The sequence below is a fragment of the Jaculus jaculus genome, chromosome 1 (genome assembly GCF_020740685.1).
Source record: "Jaculus jaculus isolate mJacJac1 chromosome 1, mJacJac1.mat.Y.cur, whole genome shotgun sequence".
NCBI classification, from domain to species: domain Eukaryota; kingdom Metazoa; phylum Chordata; class Mammalia; order Rodentia; family Dipodidae; genus Jaculus; species Jaculus jaculus.
In genome coordinates this window covers 168446318-168472598 of record NC_059102.1, presented here as the reverse complement: position 1 = coordinate 168472598, position 26281 = coordinate 168446318, and the positions used below count along the sequence as shown (strand labels likewise).

General features: G+C 38.2%; 1 protein-coding gene across 1 annotated transcript; it reads left to right on the top strand.

Annotated features, from left to right (window-relative positions):
* The first annotated feature begins 874 nt into the window (after window positions 1-874).
* Window positions 875-17218, top strand: Ms4a14 (membrane spanning 4-domains A14). The gene is made up of 6 exons (XM_045141791.1): window positions 875-1012; window positions 1599-1727; window positions 4006-4059; window positions 7534-7683; window positions 9264-9362; window positions 14688-17218. The coding sequence occupies exons 1-6, from the start codon at window positions 875-877 to the stop codon at window positions 17163-17165; spliced, it is 3048 nt and encodes a 1015-aa protein (XP_044997726.1). The 3' UTR covers window positions 17166-17218.
* The last annotated feature ends 9063 nt before the right edge of the window (window positions 17219-26281 follow it).

Here is a 26281-nt window from a genome sequence, read left to right as displayed (position 1 = left end):
GAACTCAGATCCTTGTTTTTGTGAAGCAAGGACTTTACTGACTGAGCTATCTGCCCTGGCCCCAGTGGTCTTTCTCATATAACAGGTATTTCAAAAGCAATCTGTTTAATTCTCAAAGCATCCCTTTGTTTGCCAGCATGGTTTTCCTACAGGCACAGTACAATTATTAGAACAAGTGTTAATACATATCAAAACAAGCCAAATACCTTATATAATGCCTGAGAGTTAATAGAAATTCTAAGTTTTGGTTCCTTTATATTTCATAAATGATAATATGAATAATCTGAGATAAATATTGGGTCCAAGTGCCAACAATGCAAAAGTTAAGAAACCTGGATAGGCATGGTGGCTGCAAATTGGGAAGTGTTTCAGATAAAATTTGTTTGCATTATGTTTGGTTATGTGAAAGTGTTTATCTTCATGATTTAGTATTTAAAATCATAACAAATGCAAGAATACAGAGAAATATCCCCAAAAGCACATGATGTTCATTATATTTGTTAGAGTACAAGTATAGTATTGGTATGTGTAATATATTTATATTATTATATATTTTGTTGTGTTAGGATAGCTATAAGAACTTGGCCTTTTATATACGATCTAATATATTTGTGTTTACTATGTGCCTATAACCAAGTTGACAAGAGAATAAGTCTTTCATATAATAATGTCCTTTTCCAGGGAAACAGAGGGCTGGAGAGTTCTAGAATTTTGGTTCTACGACTCAGTGATTGAGATTCTGTGATTCAACTAAGTAGAATAACTGCTGAGGACTCATTGCTGAGGGCTCCATGTGACACTGGTGGAGAAGAACACCATGATTACAGCTGCAAACATTTACTCCTCCATTCTAACAGAACTCTGCCATTGAATGATGGAGTCTCCATCTCAGAATAAACGAGGGACTGGTGACATCACTATAGATCCAGGTGAAACCGTTTTGACTGCGTTTCCCTACAAACCTCACACCTCTCTGCTGGATGTCCTGACAGGGGAGCCAAAAGTTTTAGGGGTGAGTCTGACCAAGCACTGTCATCGTGGAGGGGAGAAAAGGGCCTAATGTCTCCATGTTTGTCTGCAGAAATGCCATTGTGGAGCTGGGTGTGGCGGCACATGCCTTTAATCCCAGTACTTGGGAGGCAGAGGTAGGAGGATCACTGTGAGTTTGAGGACACCCTGAGACTACATAGTGAATTCCAAGTCAGCCTGAGCTAGAGTAGGACCCTGCCTCGAAAACTCATCAAAAGAAGGAATGCCATTGTGTAATGATGTTCAAGGAGGGAGTTGATCTCCTTTCCTATTCCACTCCCCCCTTTCATCTGCAATTAAAAAAAAAAAATCTTGAATTACAGGCAGTATATCTAAACCATTTGCTTCTATAAACAATTGGATCCTTAGCTTAGATTTAAAAGAGCAATAGAATGTCTGGTAGAAATGTACATAGTTTGCCTTGGGTCTTAAAAATGTATCTGAGGTGAAGAATTGTTTAACTTTGAGGAGAGGAAACAGTCTGGATAGAGGGGAAAGTGTGTTTAAGCACAGAGGTTTGCCCAAAGGCCTGGGGCATGAGTCCCCTCATGTGTATTTTCTCTTTACAGGCTGTACACATCCTGCTTGCTCTGGTAATTGTGGGACTTGGACTCATATTACTATTTAATTACATCAGTTTCTCCCAAAACTTTCCCCTTGTGATCCTCATAGGATACCCATTCTGGGGAGCACTCATAGTAAGTACCATCTTTTAGGAACTTTTCAGAAATGTCTATAAGGACTGATGTGAATTGCTTTAAGTTTCATGACAATAAATTTCTAAGTATGCGTACCCTTGAAGAGACCAAAAAAGCAGTCTATTTCACGGCAAAAGAAATGACTCCCTGATCCTTGTCTCCCATTTGCTTCTTGGCATGCATATGGTACTTAAAAGTTTCAAGGCTGGAGAGATGACTTAGCAGTTAAAGTGCTAGCCTGCAAAGCCTAAGAATCCAAGTACAATTCCCCAGAAACCATGTAAGCCAGATGCCTATGGTGGTACATGTGTCTGGGGTTTGTTTGCAGTGGCTAGAGGCCATGGTGCACCCATCCTCTCCTTCTCTCTTCTCTCTCTCTTTATCTCACTTTTTCTCTCTCACTTCTCTCTAATAAGTAAATAAATAATGTAAAAACTTTAAGTTTCCAAAGGCTGTGTGTGCAAAGCATCTCATATTCCTAATATGGGAGGTTCTACTTTTCCTCTTGCAATCAAGGAAGCTGAGTTTGAGCACAAGCAATAGTTTAAACATATGTAGCTAGCACTCATAGAATCAGATGCTCAAAGCTTAAAGAGAATTTCAAGATTATTATAGCTCAACCCCTTTTTTGTTCCACAGAGAAGTTAATGAATGTCACTCATAGGATATCATGGGGCCTTCAGTATTGTTCAGCACAATGCTTTTTCCACCTAATCCCTACTATCTGGGCTTCTAATCTTGTTCTGTATATTTGAGGATAGAGTCATTAGAGCATCTCAAGCTAGAATATGCACTAAACAAAAGGGAAAGGATATTGGTTTTTTGTTTTTTTTTGTTGTTGTTGTTGTTGTTTTTGAGGTAGGGCTTTGTCCTAGCCCAGGTTGATCTGGAACTTATGCTGTAGTCTCAGGCTGGCTTCAAGCTCACAGTGATCCTCTTACTTTAGCCTCCTGAGTGCTGGGATTAAAGTTGTGCACCACTATGCCTGACAGTTTTGTCATTTTTATTTGATATTAATAGTTTCAGACACTAGAATCTTTCTTAAGACATTTTATGGATGCCTTAGTGAATAACTGAATCAGTGAATTAATGACAAAATTGATGAAGAATAAATGAGGCCATAATCCTTGACTATCAAAATGAGCACATTTTGATGAATATAAACATTCCATGACTTTTCTATAATTTACATTTGAAAACCTGGCAATGTTTTAATTTTCCCAGAACAAGTAATATGCTGCTGAATATGATTTTCAGACTATACAGGCTCTAACTATAGACAATCAAACAGAGGTACCCCTCACTTATATTTTACATCAGAATTTTCCCAGTGTGATTCTGTGTGACCCACATGTATATACTTTAATAAGGTTCTGGCCAGCTGCTTTCAAAATTCCATGCTCATGGAAAAGATATTTACTGAACACATATACATCTTCTTGCTAGGTTCTGTGAGCCATCTTGAGAGAGGTGGTAAATTTGTCTACACTACTGATAAGGGTTGTGGGAACTATGTGAAGGTTTAGTTGGGAAGCCACTTGGCCTGAGGATCAAGGAATTGCTTTGCACACAGGTTCTCACTAGCTAAAGGAAGGAAAACATTCCCCAGTGGTGGCTAAGCACGATATTAAAGATGTGACTGGGAAAGAACAACCTAAATAAGTCCACAATTGTGACATAAAATGAGGCCACAAGTGGAAACAGGAACCAGGTTATGGGCATGGAAGAATATGGAACTATAACATAAGAAGAAAACTTAGCCACTGATGATTTTTAAAGAGAGTAGTGACATTTTAATACTCATCCTCATTGAAATATCATGTTTATTGAATAAGAACTGAATTTTAAGACAATAGCCATTCTGGGAGAATCAGTTGGGAAGACGTTACAGTTGAACTACAGTGAAAATGGCAGTGGAAACAAGAGAGAGGACAGCTTTGATAGAGACTAGGAGACAGAACTTGACAGGACTTGACTGTCTTATGGGAGAGTGAAGTACAGGAAGACACCAACATTAACTTTCAGATCTCTGTACTCCTGTGCAAGATTCATAGACTACAAGATCCAAATGTCCCCAAGGGTCAATGCCAATTACCACTGAGGATGTTTATACCCCCAGAATGTAAAATTAAGGGCTTATCCCCCTTCTTCCCTAATACTTATGTTGAAAGACTCAATTGTCTGGGAGATTTAAAGTCAGTTTGAAATTCCAAAGTATATTGTTGAAAAGTGGTCCAACATACCCCCTGTTAACTTTTGTCTCTTGTCTTGTTAACAGTTCTTTCTTGCAGGATTCTTCACAATCACCAATGCTAAATCAATAAAAGTTCTGGTAAGTCACTTCTTTGACCTGTCTGCAATTTAAAATCTACTTGTTTAATATCACTTTTGTGATATAAAATGTATCTCTCAACAGACATGGTGGTACACACCTTTTAATCAGGAGGCAGAGGTATGAGGATAACTGTGAGTTTGAGGCCAGTGTGTGACCACAGAATGAGTTCTAGGTTAGCCTAGGATAGAGTGAGACCCTACCTCAAGAAAAGATATCTCTCAGTAAAATCTTTATACATCAAATTTGGAGTTCATTCCTATTTGTCAGTAAGACTATTAGCCCAACATCCTTACATTGACTCCATTTCTTTGGTCAAGTAAGCTGATAGGCACTTACTGGAAACTGTTCTAACCTAAATTGTTCTTCATTGGGAGTAGTCTTGTTCCTTCTCCCCTGAGAGATAGTTCAAAGGTCTTGAGGCATTTCTGCTTGTCATAAATGAATAGAGGTTACCATTTCCATCTTGAGGAAAGATACCAAGAATATTTCTAAGCACACTTATAAACAAGGAGGCACAGGAAAGCCTCCTACAATAACAACAAAAGTTATCTGACCAAAAATGTCCATAGCCTCAAAGTTGAGAAACTTATCTTTGACTAAGACCCATCCCAAGGACCCAGTGACTCACCCTAAACTTGCAGTTCACCTCTAATGCCAGAACAAGCTTTTCTTGGGGGTTTAGAGGAAAGGTCTGGGCATTGATGCGGCATGATTCTTGGATTAATTGAAAACTACCACTCATAGATGTGTCAGCTTGAATGGAAAACTACCTACTTCTAAGGGTCACTTTTAGGATTAAGACATTACTTACAAAAACATGATGATGTTTAGGTGTTCATATTCTTATGTAGTCATTCTGATATTATTTAAAGTCCTGGAGGTGCAGGCCTCATTTCAAAAATCATTTGATCTCTGTCCATCTCTCCATGTAAATTTCCTCTAGGGATAGTTACAAAGTACAATGAGTGTACCTATCTGCTCCTCTGGAAATAAATTCTGACAATGCATATGAAGTCTCAAATGAGAGCTGAGAAATACACAAGGATTAGGTAAAGAAAAAACTACCAGTCCCTGTGGAGAGCTCTACAGATGTAGGCAGCAGGATATGGGGTCAAGAACGCTGAGCTGGTTGTCACAAGGCCTGGCTTTTCAACAGAGCCCTTCCATATACTAAGGGATTTCTCATAGTCACATAATTCTTGTTGCTGATTTTTTAGGTAAGCCCAATAGACTGGCTTTTTATAAAAAAAAAAAAATATGAGAGTGTGAGAGTGAGAGTGAATGAGAGAGAGAGAAAATTTGCACACCAGAGCCCCCAGCCACTGTTATTGAACTCCAAATGCATGCACCACCTTGTGTGCATGTGAAAACTTTGTGCATGCATCACCTTGTGCATCTGGCTTATGTAAGATCTGAAGAGTCAAGCATGAGTCTTTAAGATTCACCTTAACTGCTAAGCCATCTCTCCAGCCTGTCACATAACTCAAATCATTCATCAGTAAAACAGAGGTAACAAGTGTCCTGCCTTACATCATATAAGAGGCTGCAAATCTAGAAACTTTAATCTCTTAAATGTCCTGTGGGGGCAAAAAAGGCCTTGGAAAGAACAAAGGATTTAATATGAAAAGAGAGATGGCATATCTGCTGCCTTTTTTTCTCCTTTTTATTTTTTATAATTAACAACTTCCATGATTTTAAACAATATCCCATAGTAATTCCCTCCCTCCCCCCACTTTCCCCTTTGAAACTCCACACTCCATCATATCCCCTCCCCCTATCAATCAGTACCTCTTTTATTTTGATGTCATCATCTTTTCCTCCTATTATGCTGGTCTTGTGTTGGTAGTGTCAGGTGCTGTGAGGTCATGGATATCCAGGCCATTTTAGGAGCATGTTGTAAGGAGTCCTACCCTTCCTTTGAGTCTTACATTCTTCCTGCCACCTCCTCTGTAATGGACCCTGAGCCTTGGAAGGTGTGATAGAGATATTGCAGTGCTGAGCACTCCTCTGTCACTTCTTCCCAGCACCATGATGCCTTCTGAGTCATCCCAAGGTCACTGCCATCTGAAAAGAGAAAGTTTGCTAGTGAAAAAGTGAGAGTAGCATTAATATATGGATATGAACATTAAGAGAAGTGCTTACTGGGCAGTTTAATGAGCATAATATGTACATTTACTCAGATAGCAGCAGATGTTACAATCCTGAGGCTCATGACTACCCCTCTTGTAGGTTTTCAGTATCAAGGATGTATTCCCTCTCATGGAGTGGGCCTTCAGTCAAATTAGAGGGCAGTTGGTTTCCCCCATAACAAATGTGCCACTATTGTACCCATTGGCTCATTTGGCCTGGCTGGCCAAATGTAAGGCTTGCAGTGTCTACTGTGGAGTATCTTCACTGGTGGTTTCTCTCTCTCCCATTGAACTGTATGCAGCATGGCTTTTTCCAGCTTTCTGTCAGCTGGTCTACATGGTGGAAGTTTTCAGCTCAGTCTGCTATCTTTTGTATTTATTATTTTGCCAAAAGAATGCATGTTTTCAATAATTATCTCAGTTTTGGATAAACATACAGCCATAAATATATCTGTAAGTCTTGCTTCATTAGGCCTCACGCTGTGGCAGGAAGGACATTTGTAAATAATCATTGCACTTCCCACCTCCACAGACACAATACAACCAAGAAAGGTACGTACTGGATGGACACATGTTTATTCTTTTGGAAGAGCAAGGTCAATACTGAGAGTGGATATTGAAGAAAAGAATAGTCTGTCCTCTGTCCTTGAAGATCTCAGACACACATATTTTCTCTTCAAACATCATGGGAATGAATAAAAACAAATAAATGTAGCAATCAATGTTTTGTGCTTTCCATGTTGGAATACTCAAATTAACAACAACAACAAAAAAAAAACCAATCCCACTCCCATTTTTTGTACACTCTTTAAACATGTTAATTATTTTGTATGTCACTGTTTAAATTTTTCTAGGGAATATATGTCATCTCTTGGGCTTGATATTTTTATGTTTCTGGAGTATAGGTGCATTGACTAGCATACATTTGCTACACACTAAATTTTTAGGGAGAAGAGGAATAAGTGAATACCACTTTAAAGTCATTTTTAAAGGTAGAAATTGAGATTCTGAGAGATTCTGAGATTTCAAATAAAGTCTTGATTTACAAGTTGAGATTGTTTCTAACACACAAGAATGCTTCTATAATGTGAAAGATGTTTTACTGAAATAAGATTAATATTAACCATATAATATCCTTGGCCCATTCTAGAATTTTATTTGCCTTCTGTTTTTGATGAATCAGATTTCAATTGACAGAAACTTTCACTCATAACTGACCAGATGGAGCAACTCATTCCTGTGAAGCTACTAGAAAGATAGAAGTTCTAAGAAGTTCTTAGAAGCTGGTTTTAGATGGTATCAAAATTTATTTGTTTTATCATGTTTTGAAACTATTTTCCAGGGACAAGGCGTTACAACAATTAATATCCTCAGTGCCCTGGCCGCCATAGCTGGGATTGCTTTAATCATTATCAGCTTTGCACAACAACATGACTTCTGCAAGCAGCCATCCCTTGATGGAGCATGTGGTATGGGTAGATCTCTTCTCCTTGTAAGTGGTCTAATTTTGTATGAGGAATCTATATAATTGTACCCAAACTGCATCTGTGACACAATGGGGAGTTGATTTTTATTCTAATAACTGAAGTTATGTCAACATCCCAACTTAAGTAATAATGGTCAAAATAGTTCAACAGCTATATTTTCTGGATTTCTGATCCTTGTTTTGTCACATATAAACTTATGACCTTGGCCTAGCATTGTATTCTGTCTGCATTTCAATTTTTCACTTGTGAAAAAGTAAGTTAAGAATAGCTACCTCATTGTTGCACCTGATAAAGTGTAAACAGTTAATAATTGGAGCTATTAAAATTACTGAAATCAATTGCATTAAATTTGACTTTTAAATTGTTAAAAAAGGAACAAAGTGATCAAGTGATTTGCTCAGTTGACATAAATACATACCACTTCACCAAAACACAATGGGAGAAAGTGTTTAAGAAGTAAGGTATTTAAATAATAATTTTATATAATCATAGCAAATTTTCAATACAGGAAATAAAATCTGTCATACTAGGAAATATCATTAGAGATATAAGTATTTATCTTAGAAGTAATAGTGGCATTATATTTAGTCATGTCAAAGATTTCAATAAGACTTTCCCTGTAGTCCCTAAGCAAGCTCTGGAGACTTTTTTCTAGGTCCACCAGCTATACTGTGAAGACATGCACTAGAATTTCAAGATTTGAAGTGGTTAAGATGGGGACAAAGTAGACTCATGGGAAATTACCTTTCTTGATAATGAGAAGAAGGGAGAAGAGCTGTCACATATCAAGTATTTTATTTAACCCCACAATCACCTACTGGATAAGGCTAGAAGGCCTTCTCATGTGTTCTAAGTTCCAGAATTAAGCTCAAGTTATTAGTAAATTCAGAAAACAATGTAAGGGATAAAAATCCTGTCCTATATGAGCAGGACTAGTTCTTCACTATTCAGTGATAGAAACCAGTAAATTGAATACAGCAGAAGCATTACACATTTTGCTTCTACCAACAAATGATTATAACTAAGCTATCAGGTATATTGTAAGGAAACGGAGATTCAGACAAAGCTAGTCACATGCCCAAGGATAAATGTGATCTAGAGCCCAAGTGTACCCAGACTCTTCTATCTCCAGCACTTATCAGTTAAGTTTTGGACACTACACTACACCACTCTGCCTCTTAATCTTAACATTACCTTAAAGCAGAGTGTGCAAAATGGTAATCTGTCAAACATATTGTAGATATGTATATATGTATATCTTGTAGAATACAGAACTTTAAAACCTTACTTCAAAAAAACATGAATATGTATATGTAGTAACAATTCACGAACTGAACAAAATGGATACTTACCATGAATACTGTTGCTCTTGTTTCTTGCTAGATGATATCTTGGCCATACCAACATTGTAGTCTGTTTCCCCTGCATAACCAGCAAGACAAGAAAATTACACAATATTTAATGACTAAAGAACAACAGAAATATGAGTTATCCCAAACATGGGAGAGAATGGAAAGTATTCTTGGTTTCTGTCTTGATACTGACTTAATCCCAAATATGATTTATTTCTTCTCCATATTCACAGGGAATTCTGTCAGTCTTACTGATTATCACCATAGCAGAGCTCAGCATCTCTGTGACAATTGCATCCTTTAGGTGCAAATACTGGACAAGTTCAGATGAGGTATGTTCAAAGTTCTTAATGAATAAGAACTGATTCTTATGGGAACACAGACCAGTATGTTCAGATACTGAAGTGAAACTTCTCAATTTAATAAGATCAGAGGTGGCCAAGTTTAAGATTAAAGCTCACTCCACCTTTTAAGGTAATTAGACATTTCTTTTTTGTCCTGTGTGTATAGTTCTCTATCTCCCTGAACAATATAGGAAATACCAAATTTAGTGAGATCCCAAATTATAAGGTGGGAAACTTATATATTTATTGATTGATTACTATGTTAGCCACTCTTATAATCACTAAACAACAGCTCAAACATATTAATATAAAAATAATACCTTTATTTTGCATAGAAAATGACTAAATCACAGAGAAGTGAAATAACATCTCCATTGTCACCACAGTATTCTGATTTTGTGGTACAACTTCATAGATTGTTTTCCAAGTTACAATACCAGTCCAATCTCTCTGTGTGGCAGGTTTGTTCTTTAAATTAACTTTAAACAATCAAATGAACATACTTTAAATGTGCCATACAATGAGTTTAAAAAGTGTGCACACACTTGCTTGGTTATGATTATAGTTAAGATATAGTGCATTGCCATAATCCCAAAATATTTTAATTGTAATTCCCTTAATGATTCATGATGCCAGGCATACTTCATTTGCTCACTTATCATGCAAATATCTCTGTTGTACAAGAGTTTCATACAGTCCCTTAATTAGTTTATAATTATGTTGTTCATATTTTTGTTCAATTATTGTATTGTTATATGTTCAGGCTTGCAGTTCCAGGAGGCCCTGGCATGCCAAACCTTCCACCCCCACCCCCATCTTTCTCTCTCTCTTGACAATGTTTAATTAGGGATGTCAACTTGATTGGATTTGAAAAGAACCCAGATTGGCATGTCTCTGAGTATGTCTACACGGGCATTTCCTGACAGGAGAGTGGGTGAGACATTGAGACATGCTCTGAATGCAGACAGCACTATTGCATAGACTTAAGAAAAGGGAGAAAGCCCAGCTAGTGAACATTTTTAGCTTTTTAAGTTAATCATTGATCCATTTTGAGTTAAATTTTTATATTGAGTAGGGATTCAGTTCATTTTTTTGCATGTGAAAATCCAGTTTCCCCAGCACTGGTTGTCACAAAAGACTACCTTTTCTTAGAGAATGATTTTGGCATCCTTGCTAAAAATCAATTAACCATATATGTGATGGTTTATTTCTGGGACTTCCTATTCCAAGGGTCTATAAATCTTCCCTTTGGTCAGCACCATACTATTTTAATTACCATAGTTTTATGGTTTCAATATTAGAAATTATTATTTTAAATATTTTATTTATTTGCAAGCTGAGAAAGGGAGAGAAAGACAGAGAGAAGATAGGCACACCAGGACCTCCTGTCACTGCAAACAAACTCCAGACATATGCACCATTTTTTTCATAAGATGATGAGGTCATCTGTACATAGAAATATTTTTTCTTTCACTCTCTAACTTGGATAAGTTTTATTTCCTTTTTATGTCCAGTATCTCCAGCTAGGACATTCAGTACGATATATTAATAATGAAAGTAGGTGTTGTTGCCTTATTCCTGACCCTAGGTGGAGAGACTTCATAGTCTGTCAACTTTGGTATGATACTAGCAGTGTTTTTTTCATGAGCAATCTTTGTCATGTTGATGTCATTCTCCTTAATTGCTACTTTCCTGAGAATATATTTTTTTAATTAGAGGAGGCTGTTAGATTTTCTCAAATGCCTTTTCTTCTTCAAGTGAGATGATCATGCATATTTTTCTTATAGTAATGTGACATATTTATTGATTTTCTCAGGTCAAGCAAATCTTGTATATGGGGTATAAATTTCACTTAGTAATATGAAGAATAATCCATTTGATATGCTATTGGACTCAACTTACTATGATTTTATATTTTGCTGCTAACATGCAGGTGGGATATTGATCTCTAATTTACTATCCTTATGATGCCTTTATCTGATTTAATATCAGGATAATGGCCTCCTTATAGAATATAGTGGTCAGCTTTTCTTCCATTTCCATTTTTTGGAAGAGTTTAGTAATAATTCACCTTGAGTGTATAAATCTTAAACATATTTTATTAATTGTATCCCTAATTATTCTATACTTTTATTGTAGATGATATTTAATGTTTTGTTTTCAAAATTCAATTAGTTTTCCTAATTGATATAATGTGACCTTATTAAACTTGTTAGTGCTTGCAGTATTGTCATAAATATCCTAGAATTTTCTAGATAGATAGCTGTTGCAGTTTTCTTCATGTTGCTTGGACAGGACACATTACCAAAAGCAGCTCCTAGGAAGAAAGGATTTATTTTGGCTTAAAGTCTCTAGGGAAGCTTCATGATGACAGGGGAAAGCATGATAGAGCGGAGGCTGGACATCACATCCTTGCCACAACAGGTAGAAAAGAGCAGCAGAAAGGTGAGCTGAACTAGCTCTGGAAAACAAGAAACTTATAAACATCAAGGTTTGTTCCCAGTGAAACATCCTAATTCTGGTACCAATTTTCTGTTGTAATTATCTTCATGTTGCTGGAAAACAAACAACACCTAACAAAATGCAGCTTGTGGGAGAAAAGGGTTTATTTTAGGCTTATCATTTCAAGGGGAAGGTTCATCATAGTGCAGTTGGCTCACAAGTTCACACATCCACAGCGGAGAAAGAACATCAAGTACAATCTAGCTCTACACACACAGTAGGCTAGATTCGTCAACCCCAAGGTCTAACCCAGAAATGCTCCTCTAGCAATACTCTACCTCCAAAGACTCTACTAAGTGGGTACTAAATAGGAATCTTAATCACAAGCACCTGAGGCTATGGGGAAAATATATATGTTCAAACCACAACAACCATTTTATCTGAGAAGATACTTTAAATTCCAAACATTATATCTTTTTTTTTTTTCTGGTTATAACATATAGTATAGGGTCTCTAATACATTTAAAGAAAGGCTGAATGTGACCATCCTTATTTTGTTTCTGATCTTTGGTTTAAAAATTAAATATTTAGGGCTGGAGAGATGGCTTAGCAGTTAAACTGCTTGCTTGCAAAGCCAAGGGACCCAGGTTTGATTCCTCAAGATGCACATAAGCCAGCTGCACAAGGTGGCACATGCATCTGGAGTTCATTTTCAGTGACTGGAGGCCCTGGCATGCCCATTCTCTGTCTCTCTGTCTCTCTCTTTTTCTCAAATAAATAAAATGTTAAATATGTTTTTAAAATTAAATATTGTTCCCTTAAATATGGCCTAGCCTATAGATTTTGAGGGGACAATAGGTGTGTGCTTAAGTGTGTGTGGTATGCATGTGGGTGTGTGTCTATCCTTATGTGTATGAGTGTAAGTGTGGATGCACATGCATATGTGTGAGCCCAACATCAGAAGTCATCCACAATAATTCTCCACCTTATTTTTCTCAATGAAGCTGGAGCTAAGTGATTTAGCTGGAGAAGCTAGCCAGAAAACTCCCACGAGCCTCTGTCTTGCTTTCCCAGTGCTGGGGTTACAAGTACACACTGCAGTGCCAGGCTTTTACATGGATGGTAGGGATCCAAACCCAGGTCCTCATTGCTTATGTGGCAAGAGAAGATTGCTTAATACAATGTAAAGCCCTTTATAAAAATTATAATAAATTATTCATACCAAATTACTATTCAGCTTAATTCTGTGAGTAGGGTACTATTCTACTATGGCATAGCAAAGTACTACAATACATAGTGTAAAGTACTACAAGAGATTCAAAGACAGTATAACATTAACTCTAACCTCAAGAAGAAATGGAAAGAAAACTTAATTTCCTGAGAAATTTCTCTATGTAAACTGTTGTGCTGAAAAACACTATTTCATGTGATCTGAAGTTATAAACACTCTGGATTGTTATAAGAAACCATAGGTTCAAAAGGAAAGCACCTACACTTCTTTTGAAATATGAAATCTTAATGTCACATGTTTATATCCCTAGGATACTTCTCTGCTTAACATCTCAGAACCAGTTGTAAAATAAGAATTAAAAACCTGGTTAGGTATACTGTGACCATCACTTGCAGTTACTTTGAAGCTGTTCCTGACACCTAATAGTCACATTGTCTTCTTGGATATTGAGGACATTTAAAATCTTGGTAGCTTGAATAAATTAGAAAATTATAATTTGCCTCAAAAATTCTCTTTTAATAAATTGTAAGCATTAACTCCAGTGAAACAAAAGTTGGTGGATGAATGAGCATACAGAAATCCCTCAAACTACCACCCTTCCTTATATAAACAGTTCTCTAGTGGATTTAATATATGGGCATGGATAAGAATAGACTATGAGGATTGCAGATTCTTAGTCTACTCGTGCCATTAACCAACTGGGAACCTTTCAATCATTTCACTATTGAATTCCAACCAATTCACCAAATAGAAAAAGTAATCTGTTCTGACTATGAATGATCTGAGAATGGGCCTGAACTATAAAAACCAGCAGGACAGACTACAGAGATAATTCTCTTTAAACACAAAAGAATACTTTGAGGAAAGAATAGGAAGCACTGACTAGAGGCTCTATTGGATACTAGATCTCTTTTGAATGTGAAGGCAAACCCAGACTCTCTAGCCAATCATACTTTCTAGCAGTATCTAGCTGCACAGTACCTACACCTTAAACCTTCATGACCTTTGTTTCTACTTCCTGAATTTTAACTCATGTCTTACTTCAACTTATCTCTTTTGTCTAAGGAAGTCCCATTTATCTATCAGAAAGTTAAATATCTTTCATGTGAGTCATTTTCTGGCCTTAGAATCAAACTGTGTTCTATGACCCCATAAAGCACTTAGTATCTATTTCTATAATGGGCACTTTGCTGAATGGCCCCTACTGTCATCTACTTATGTTGGCCTGCCTATAATTGTTAGCAGTTTAAGACAGAAATTTACATCTGATTATCTTTGATCACCAATATTCAATTCATCAAGATGATCAATAAATCATTATCAATTAGTCATCCACATATGAATAATGACTAGATGATTCAAACTGTCTAAAAAATTTTGCAATATCGAATATAGGAGGAATATTTGAGGAAATATTGACAAAATTTCCTTATTCAATATCTAGGATATCAGCCTGCTGATCCAAATTACTACCAAAGAATGCATGGTAAAGGTGGGACTGGTATTTGTTTTCTGACTTCTCATCTATTTCCTACTTACAGTCTTAAACTAGAGTGAAAAGAATTTGAGAATTTAGAAAGTGACATCAAAGATTTTCCTGTCTGTCATATTAATGTTCTTCTGCTCCCTTGATATTACAGGTTGTGTTTTTCTTGCCTTCGGGTGCTACTCAAAATGGTGAACAACTTGCCTCAGGAGAAAATGCTCAACTGCAATTTGAGCTTCAAGAAAAATCTTCCAGAGGTGACACAACTTCAAACCTACAAGCTGTTTACTTTGGAGGTTATACTTTCTTCAAGTTAAGAGTTTTAAGAAGTCATTTAGCACCTCCAAACAGCTCACAGATATGTAATCAAGGTAGAGAGAATTACCAAACACTTTCTGTGCCTGTCCCAGATGAACAAGAACAGTCTATCCCTCCACCTTTCCAATCTCCAGAGGAAGAAACTGAACCAAAGCCTTTACCTCCTACATTAGAGCCAAGGCCTTCAAATAGTCATTATAACCAGGAAGATTCCATAACCAACCAAGTGAATGATGAAGACCTACAGTCTGTTATACCTGTCTCCTCCCATCATAGCCAGAGAAGTTCTAAAACTAGCCAACGGACTGATGAGGACCTACAATCCGCCATACTTCATACCTCTGAAATGCAAGCCCAAATGCCTCAGGATGAAGCTTTATCACCACTAGTTCTTCCAACCCCTTCCATGCAAAGCCTCCAAGTTTTGTTACCTGAAGACTTGACATCCCCAAAAGTGACACATCCCCTGTCAACAAAAGCCTTGCAATCTGAACCCCCACCATTCCATCTTATACAGTCTTATGATATTATATCTGGAGACTTGCCCTCTCAAGACATACTGTCCCAAGATAGTTCATCTCAGGACACACTATCCCAAGACAGTCCACCTCAGGACACACCATTCCAAGACAGTCCAGCTCAGGACACACCATTCCAAGATAGTCCATCTCAGGACACACCACACCAAGACAGTCCATCTCAGGACACACCATACAAAGACAGTCCATCTCAGGACACACCATACAAAGACAGTCCATCCCAGGACACACCATACCAAGACAGTCCATCTCAGGACACACCATACCAAGACAGTCCATCCCAGGACACACCATTCCAAGACAGTCCATCCCAGGACACACCATTCCAAGACAGTCCATCCCAGGACACACCATACCAAGACAGTCCATCCCAGGACACACCATACCAAGACAGTCCATCCCAGGACACAACATTCCAAGATAGTTTATCCCAGGACACACCATACCAAGACATACTAACTCAAGACATAGCATCCCTAGAGACTCCTTCCCAAAACATACCAACCCCAAACAATTCACCCCAAAATGTGCCATCTGAAGATTTTCAACCACAAAGTGATCAACCTCAAAGCTGGCAACCTCCAGAAATAACATACAAAGACATTCGAACAGAAGTCATGGAGCTGACTCAAGAATGGAAATCCAATAAGGAACACGATAGCAGGAGATCCTCAAGAAGATTTTCCATGGGTTTTCAAATGAAAAATTGGCAACCCCCTCCAAAAATATATTCCTTTGAATTACAAAGCAAAGCTGAGAAATCCCCAAGAAGATATTCCTTAGACCTAAAGGACAAAAGTGGGCAGTCTCCAAGACGGAAATCCCTAGATCAGCAAATCAAATCCTGGATATTCCCAAAGAAGCGCTCCATAAATAAGGAAGAAAAATATACTCAGACCTCAGAGCAATCCCTAGCTCAGCAGTCCAAAGAAGAGGAACTTCCACAGCAACAATCCCAAGATGTGCAACATGAAGACCAACAAGCTAAAGACAGAGAGGATGTCGGGCAGCAGGCTGATAAAGAGAAGCTCCTGAAGGAACAAATCCAAGATCAACAAGCTGGAGACCATCAGGCTCCAGAGGAGAAAGCCCCCAAAAGACCAACCCCATACTGGCAAGATGAAAGACAACAAGCACAGGTGAGGAAAGTGCCAAGGCAGTTCTGCCAGGATTGGGACTCCCAAAGCCAGGCGTCCCAAGACTCTCAAATCCCACAAAAGACATGTTTACAGCAGGCAACTCTGAGCTGGCAATCCCAAGACTGGAAAAGCCAAGGCTGGAGAAACAAGAATTGGAAACCACAAGAATGGCAGTTTGAAATGCAGTCTTCCTTCCGAGACTGGGGATACCAAGAACTAGAGAAAGAAGCCCTAAGGCAGAAAGCTCTATACCAAGAAACCCAGAATACCACAGCCCAAACAAAGAAGGTCACACAATTAGAAAACTTCCTATTTCAAATAGGTCATTGTGAAAGTAAGGACCAAGAAGACAATATGTATGAAGATGGTACTCAAACAACAGACAATCTACCAGAGGGCACAGAAGGTACATGCCAGCAGCCATGTGATCAGCAATTAGCATATGTGAAGCCAGATGATCAACCTTCTAGCCAAAGTTTAGTGCCATACACAGATGTAATCTCCTTGTCCAATGTAGGCTCAGAACAAGAGGTACCGCAAGAAAATTCAAGTTGCTCAATTTCAGAGAAAGAGCTAAACATAACTTCTTCCTCGTGTTACCAGAGAGATCAGCAGCCATCTGAAGAATCTGACTAATATGCAATAAGAACCCCAAATCCACAGACCCAAATAATGGAACCAAAGGAAGAGAGAACAATTTATTCTTCCTTTGCCTGTGTACTCAATTGCTGTCACTACCTAATTCACTCGCCAGAGATGAGGGACATGCAGAACCCTCAAAGAACTCATTCTTTGTTAGAATAAAACAACCACAAAAAACAACACAAAGATTAACACTATATCAGAACTTTCTGGGGGTGAAAGAATAAATCTCATGCAAACTTGCAACTTTTGTGTCATCAAATTCAGTGTTTCAATTTGTGAATAATTCATTTTATATAACTTAATACTTAATAGACTTACTTGCCTATGGTGCACATGTTTTTCTCCCCACAATTGTGTTGAAAATAGATGCACTAGGCTTGTTTTTTAATGGAACAATGTGGGTAAGCTAGATGGGAGGAGACATATCTAGGAACAAGAAAGGAATCAGGGAAGGAAGGCAATGCTCACTTAGAAAAGATGGCACAATGTATTATATTGACTAAAGCCCTTGTTGTTTTCTGGATTCCCACAGTCATTGCTTTGTTTCTCAACCTTTGGGAGGTAATTTCATCTTCTGTGGTCAAAGTAACTTGTATTGTTAGAAACTCAGTTACCTTCCACCTTCCAGGCCTAATTGCAGCTTTTTTTTTTTTTCAAATTTCTAATCTCTTTGATAATTTTGATATAAATTACCCTTTTTTCTGTAATTTTTAAAAGTTTAGTGTTTTTCATCTAGTGTTTTCTCTACTTTGGAATTATGTCCTTTTTTTTTTTTTTTGACCTCCTTGCTACCTTTTTCCCCCAAGCACTCCACCAGTTTTCAAAACTTTCTCAACACATTGTTTCATATTCTGAGTCACACCAGTCAGATCTTGAAGGGACTCCACTGGAGGTGCCAAGCCCCCTCACTCTCCAACGTGGGTGCACAGCGGTCACACTGGGACCACCCTCTATTGTCCTCAATATCCAAGAGCTTTCCTCCCTCATCCATACATGAATATAGGAAATTCACTGATCTTAATATCCCTGAGAATGACTTTTAAAAGATTTTATTTCTATTTGAGATAGAGAGAGGAGGTGGGGAGAATGGGCACACCAGGGCCTACAGCTGTTGCAAACAAACTCCAGACACATGTGCCACCTTGTGCACCTGGCTTATGTGGGTACCTGGGTCCTTTGGCTTTGCAGGCATGTGCCTTAGCCACTAAGCCACCTCTCCAGCCCTTTTTAAAAATATATTTTATTTTTGTCTATTTGAGAAACAGAGAGGCAGATAAATAGAAGGGAAGGGAGAGAAGGGAGAATGACTTTTATGAGTGACTTTTTAACATAAAAAATTAAGTGAGTACCTTATTTTTCATACTTCAATATTTGTTTAGAAGTGTCATAAAGTTTTTTGCATTTTGAGGTAATTAAAGACTCATTCAATATTCTATCATTTCAACTACAAAGATAGTCCAGTATGCCCTTTCCACCCAGTTTTTCCCCAGTGGTGACATTTTATGTAGCTATAGTACAACCTCAAAATTGGAAAAATCACACTCTAACATTGTAGTTAATGAGACTACAGATTTTATTTGAGTTTTACACTTTGTCATCCTGTATCTGTGTCATTCTATGCAGTTCTCTTATGCATATATTCCTGTATCCATTATCACAATGAAGATATGGGTCTGTTTTATTACACAAAAACTCCTTCATGCCATTTCATTGCATTAAAACTTAATCACAGCCTTATCTCTGTTCCCTAGTAGCCACAAACCTATTATCCATTCCAATTGCTAAGCCACTTCAAGTACTTAACCTCTTGAGATTGCCTTTTTTCCACTAAGCACAAGACTCTTGAACACTGTCTACTTTATGTTTAGTAATAGTTCATTCTTTTTAATTGCAGAGGACTTTCACTATGGGGAGGTGCCAAAATCAATTTAATCATTCATTTAATTCATTCATGTATTGAAGGGCATTTTGGTTTGCTTCTTGATTTTTCCATTTAAACAAAGCTACTAGAAACATTTATTTTATCTTTTTTGTATGAACATTAAGGTTTTATTTTTTTGGAGTAAATGCCCATGAGATATTTTCTAGTTCCATAGTAGATGTATGCATAGTAATTTTAAAAGACTGACACACTTTTTTAAGAGTAGATTTACTATTTTTCCATTCCACCAGGTATGTATCATAGAACCAGTTTCTGTATATCTTCACCATCAATTAATATCCCACTTCAGGAAAATAAGTTCTAGTAACTTTGTAGCAATATCTCTTTGTGGCTTTAAGTAATGACTTATCATACTGCTACCATAATCACATTGCTGGCAGAAATCACCTGCCCAAGAGCAGCTTGTGAGGAAAAAAAGGTTTATTTTGGCTTACAGACTCAAGGGGAAGCTCCACGATGGAAGGGAAAATGATGGCATGAGCAGCAGGTGGAAATCACCCCCTCGCCAACATCAGGTAGGCAACAGCAATAGGAGTTTGTCACACATTAACATGGGAAAACTGGCTATAACTCCCATAAGCCCACCTCCAACAATACAGTGACTACAGGAGGCATTAGTTCCCAAATCTCCATCAGCTGGGAATTTAGGATTCAGAACACCTAAGTTTATGGGGGACACCGAATCAAACCACGAGAACAACCTTTCATGTTTCCAGTTGCCTCTGGAGAAACAGAATATTGGGAATAAAATTTGAATATCATGCATGTCTAAAAGGGTTTTTAATTATACTCTCTCAATTATTTGGTGGTTTTTCTTTATAAAATTCCACATAAGGAGCAATTTTTGGTCTATATATTTAAGGTCTCCTTGTCTTCTTTCCAGTATTCCTGTTGAAAATCCAGAGCCATTATTATTCTTGGCTCTCTCTAATGACTTGATAGCTTTTCTTCATGGGCTTGTCTGGAGCATGCAGTGTAGTGGAATCATTGTCTCCTGGAGGAAACATCTCTCTTTTTGGGCTTCTAGGCCATCAGAGCTAATATCATAGGAACACAAAGCCAAGATTTTGCTAGAGTAATAAAAAACCACTTTCATTTCTTGATTCCTGTACCTGTGAATCATGATGATCCAAAAAACCACAGCATATTCTATAGCTTCTGAATGCATCTCAACAATACATTCTAGAACTGGAGAAATAACCACAAGATGGGATTTGTGACTCACTAGGACCTTATGAGATAAAATTATGCCCAATCTCCTTGGATCACCTGACCTCCATAAGTCTTTGGTCTTACTAATGGAGCATAGAGATATTAGTATCTATGTGAAACCACAGTCTTATAGTCTCAAAAATGTTTATTTCCTTTACCCCAATTCATTTACTCTAGTAACCTTACCAGTCCATTTGAGGAGGAATGGGTGAAGGGTGAACTGTGGGTAGTATACTGGAATGTTTCTCCATGGGAACCTAGTTTCTCCTACATTCAAGTAGTTCTGGATCTATAAACTGGGTCAGATCTGGGGCTGACCTCAGATTTTTTATGATTCAGGTTAGAGTTTTGTTCACCTGACCTAGAACTTTGCTGCTATTCCACCTGAACTAAGAATTAAGAAGGATTCTTACCTATTTCACATCTAGGAACACCATGATCAGCAATCCAATGCCACATGTTCTGTGTGCCACACCATTCTGATCATTGCTTTGACTCTGATCTTCACTGTGACAACTGCATTATTTTTGATTCCTCATCTCCCTTCCACGACCTCAAGAATTACTCCCAGTGAATTTAGGTTTTTAAATTCAGTGACTATAGTTCCTATAAGGTTTAGGAATGACCAAGACCATGGACACCACTCTGAGGAAAAGACAGAAGTTTTTATTCAGGGAAAACACTAGCTGCCATGACTGACTCTCAGGAGCAGAGCACAGTCAGCTTTGAGATTACAGATAGTGGGCTATATAGAGTTCTTCAGTTAGGGGAAGGTGAGGAAGGAAAATAGCTAGGGTGTGAGACCTGAACAGTGACCAAGTGGGAAATTAGGAGGCAGGAAACCTAGACCTGGGGCATGTTTAGGCAAGGAAGGGATAACGGAAATTCCCTGAGGAATGTGGATGACCGACTTCCTTATGTCTCTGTCTGCCATCCTGCTGGGACTCCATTTTGTCCTGACCTAACAGTTCCTACTGTCAGTTTTGGATTACATATAATATTCACAAAGTTTTCCAAAGATTCCAAGGTTCCCTGCACAAACATCACCACAGGAGTAACTTTAGGACCTCCAACACTGAGTAAATAGGTCATAAATCTTCCTAAGTCTTTGAAACCCTTCCTCAACATTAAACCAAGAAAGATCTAGCATTTCCAATTCAATCACATGAGCCACATTTTGGTCCATGTTTCAACTGGACAAAAAGTTCTTTTTAACTCCCTAAGCTATAACATTAAAGGCAGAGTTCCTGTTTCATGAGCCCTTATCAACACATTCATCTAGATTCAACATTATGTTTCTTCCACAATTAACCTTTACCCTTAATATTTATTTTGCACATGTTCTCTAGGTTTCTCTCTGTGTAAATTAGAAAAAGCCAATACCTCTTTTGGAGTGCAACATGCTTCCTGACCGACAATCAAACAATCTCAGTGTTAGAGGCAACTTGAAAACAGGTACAGGTACAGCAAAGAGGAAAGTCATGAAAAGACTCAGATTGTCTGATAAGGTACTTCCCTCTGAAGGGGCCATCATGGTTTCTTCAGGGAACAAGATTAATAACCACAGATAGAATGGAGAGTTTGTTACCACTAAGGACAGAGAAGCCACATCTCCTGAAAAGAAGACTCATTAGGATTTAGAGTTTATTGTTCCAATATTTACAACATATTTCTACATTTGCCCATTCTAACTTTCCACCTCCCATTTGTCTCTATAAATGTACCCACTTTAACAGCAGGCACCATAAAAGACAGATTTTTACCTTATATGGGAATATAGCCAGTTTCTGTCTGGGCTTCTGAATTTGGTTTTCAGGAGCCACAGCCATGTAGGACAGAAGAGGATCCTTCAGGACACACTCAGCATACTGTGCCCGACTGGAGAACCTGAATCCCTGACCTCCTCCCTTTCTCTCCCCACTTTGTCCAGAAAAAAGTGGGAGCCCTCAGCCAATCTTATTCCAGCATCACTGCATTGTCACCCAGGCCCCTGGCCTATTGGAAGTGCTTAGCTCAGTCTCTAGTGGAGACACTCTCCATGCCTCAGATTGCTAGATCCCACCATGAGCTATCAGTGCTCTCTTAGCAACTGAAAATAGACTTGTTGGCAACTTTAAGCTTGACAAGCTTGGAGAGCTAATTAAGAATCTCTAGAAATAATTTATAAGACTTCCCCTTAAAATTTCATTCCTGGGCTGGAGAGATGGCTTAGCGATTAAGCACTTGCCTGTGAAGCCTAAGGACTACGGTTCGAGGCTCGGTTCCCCAGGTCCCACGTTAGCCAGATGCACAAGGGGGCGCACGCGTCTGGAGTTCGTTTGCAGAGGCTGGAAGCCCTGGCGCGCCCATTCTCTCTCTCTCCCTCTATCTGTCTTTCTCTCTGTGTCTGTTGCTCTCAAAATAAATAAATTAAAAAAAAAAATTTCATTCCTGTAGAGCTTTGCTAGACCAAAACCTGGGCCAATGATTTCCAGAAGAACAAGACAATATTATAAGGATTATAGACAGCTGATGGGTAGATTGTATAGATAGAGAAAAGAGAGAGGATAGACAGACAGATGCTGGTGTATATATTACCCAAATTATCTCCCTTCTATTGACTGAAGTATTCCACCTCAAATTTTTTTTGTGGAATCCCTAACTCCTAATGGTATAACATTTTGGAAAAGGAGATCTTGCAAGTAGTAGATTTAGATAAAGGTGTGAAAGTAGGAGCCTCATTACAGGAATAGTACCCTGGCACATGACCGTAATCCCAGAACTAAAATAAGAACTAAAAATAAGAAAAAAAAGAATAAATAACACTTAGAGGATTTGGGGGCCACCAAACAGGTGACACCAACCACTATCATACTCTCCACGTGATGGATATAGGTCATTGTGAAGGGAGACTTTGCAACAAAGAAGATGAAATACTGAAAAACAAGATAGTAACCTGAATACTTGGGAGGCAGAGTCAGTAGGATTACCATGAGTTGGAGGCCACTCTGAGACTAAATAGTGAACTCTAGGTCAGCCTGGGCTAGAGGGAAATACTACCTTGGAAAATAATTTTTTAAAAAGGCAGTTAAGTTTCATATGTAGTATGATGAGAAAGAAATAACATAGTGTCGCCTTCTTACAACAACCTAGAAAGGGGGCTGAGGGAGAGGCCTAGTCCTATTGACTGGATCAGAGAACTTGGTCTAATCACATGAACCATCATAACACCCCTGGAAGAGTTAAGAAGAAGCATAAAGTAAAGGCTTAGGGGCTGGAAAGATGGCTTAGCAGTTAAGGTGCTTGCCTGTGAAGCCTATGAACTCATGCTTGAATCTCCAGGTCCCATATAAGCTAGATGCACAATGGTGCAAATGCACAATCTAGCACAGGTGCACAAGGGCTGTGTGCATCTGCAGTGGGTTTTCAGCGGCTGAAGGCCCTGACATGCCCTTTCTTTCTTTCTTTCTCCCTATCACTTCCTCTTTTATTTTTCTCTCCTCCTCTCTCAAATAAATTTTTTAAAGGCTTGGTTTGGAAAGGTTTAAGGATACAAAAATATTGCACATTCATTAATAAGTCACTTTAAGATTAGAGTAATTCCTATACAGTGTAGTTTTGGAAAAATAGAAAATATTGTATCTTTTTCCAATAGTTGAGAAACTGAAATAACTTTATTGTTTTTCTGAATATAACAGGGAATAAGTTGTATTCCAAAGAATTACTTGGTTGAATACAGATTCCATTTTCCACAGGAAGTAATTCTTGAGTGGGCATTAGGTGCACAGGCTAGCCCATAAAAACTAGAAGGTAATCTGTATACATTATGAACACACCAGAACACGTTTACAAAGTTATACTCTTACCACAGTGGAAACTGCATGAGAAGTAGCTGCATGAGAAACATGTCAAAATGTTGTAGTTTTCTATTTCTTTTTTTTTTTTACCCTCTACAAAAAGTATTTATTTCCCATATTTTTAGATGAGTTATAATTTCTCTAAAATAGTCAGATAGAAACATGGTATAAAAGCCTAAAGAGACCTCTAATTCAAAGTGGCTTCAGGAAGCAGGCAACTCAAGATCTATGACCTCTTCAGTTGAAAATACAACTCTAGCCACAAACTTTAGTGGTTTGGTTTGCATTTCAGCACAGTGCATTTCTGTTTGTGGCATTTCCCTTGGTGCTATTTCTCTTTTTATATTCCCAAAACAGCTAAAAACACTGATGTTACTCTTACGAATGATTCAACTTAAAGGAATTAGATAGGTTAAATGAGATTGGCTAGTTAGAACTTTTGAGAAGGAATCATCATTGCTATTTCTCATGGAAACTTGGAATGGCACCTTATATGTGACAATATTATGACCAATTATCTATTAGTACATTTTATTAAAATAGTGAACTAATTAATGTATGTGTTTGAGAAGCCTAAAGAATGAATTAAAGGTTTTATTTTGATAAAGCATGAGAAACTATTTTTTTAGAGCTAACGATGTTGTATGTATAGCAGTGAGAGGTATTAGTATGCCCACTGTCTCTCTCTGCTTGTGATAAATAAAAATATTTTTAAAGTACTTTAAAAAAACCATAACTGTAAATGTTTGTTTGAATACAACAAATTTTCTTCTTACTATAAAACTAAAGGGTAGTAATTATATCATATTCCAGTTTACTTTTTTTTTTTTTTTTTTTCGAGGCAGGGTCTCAGTTTAAGCTCAGGCTAACCTGGAATTCACTGTGTAGTTTCAGGGTGGTCTCGAACTCACAGCAATCCTCCTATCTCTGCCTCCCAAGTCCTGGGATTAAAGGCATGAACAACCACACCTGGCATAGTTTACATTTTTAAATAGATATTTTTTTAATTAATTAATTTTTTAACATTTATTTTAGTATGTGCCCTCCCCCAGTCCCCATTTCCCTGAGTGCCCCCCTCAGTGGAGTTATTGGTATTAACTGTGGAGTAATTAGGGCCTTTGTCTGTGTGGGGAGCAGTGCCTCATGTTGTTTTTGCCTTCCTTGTGGCTCTTACAATCTTCCTTCCCCCTCTTCCACAACAGTTCCTGAGCCTGGGCAGGGGTGTTATTGGTTGGTATAGACTTCTCTGTAGCTTCTATATTTCTGTTATGATGAGTTTCAATTCACCAGTATTTGCTGCTATTTTCCAGGATGTGGATGTCGGGCTAGCATTGGTAGCAGTATTGCTGTTGCTGCTTCCTCCACAATTTATTCTGGACCCTGGTAAATGTGGTAGAAGTGGCACATCTCACAGTGAACATTCAGCTGTCTTTTCTTGTACTGATGGATCTTGGATCTTCCCGGTGTTCTCTGCCATCTGTAAGATAAAATAGATTCTCTGACACGGGTGAGAGCAGCTTTGATTAAAGGGGACATGCCTAGGAGCCTGACATTTTGATGTAGTTACCCATTCAACTAGTACAGGGAGCACTGGGGGCTTCTCTCTGGGTATTGTGCTTATCCTGACCACAGGGTGCTGACTTGGCTCCCAGTAGCATTAATAAGTTCTGTCCCATCCAGAAGGCCTCATGTCCAATCAGAGGGCAGCTGGTTACCCACAAAGGTTGTGTGCCATGACTGCACAAGTGTGCTCTTCTTCTCTAGCTGATGGATTTCATGGCTTGCAGGGACTCCTGCTTATTCATGCTGTTGGTGACCATTGTCACCCAGTAGCTTCCACAGCACTTTCCAGTGCCATGGGGGTTTGCCAGGAGAGGACTGGCTTTCCTCTCAGTTCCCATGTTGTCTCTAGGAGTTCTGAGATAGCAGCCTGTAGTGTCCTCAGCAATAGAGTCTTGCCTTTAGTTCTGTCTGGTAACCAAGTGCTTGGCAAAGACCTGCCCCCTATTAAGAAAGGTGAGTGGACCAGACTGTAATGCCCAGTAAAAAGTGGAGAAAGCTTAATTCTTAAACCAGGGGCTCTGGATTGTGGATCACAGGGCCAGAGCTGGATTAAC

Coding starts and splice junctions, on each gene's coding strand:
- Ms4a14 (XM_045141791.1), top strand. CDS start 875: ATGGAGTCTCCATCTCAGAATAAACGAGGGACTGGTGACATCACTATA. Junction 7,684..9,263: donor TGGGTAGATCTCTTCTCCTT/GTAAGTGGTCTA, acceptor CCATATTCACAG/GGAATTCTGTCAGTCTTACT. Junction 9,363..14,687: donor ACTGGACAAGTTCAGATGAG/GTATGTTCAAAG, acceptor TTGATATTACAG/GTTGTGTTTTTCTTGCCTTC.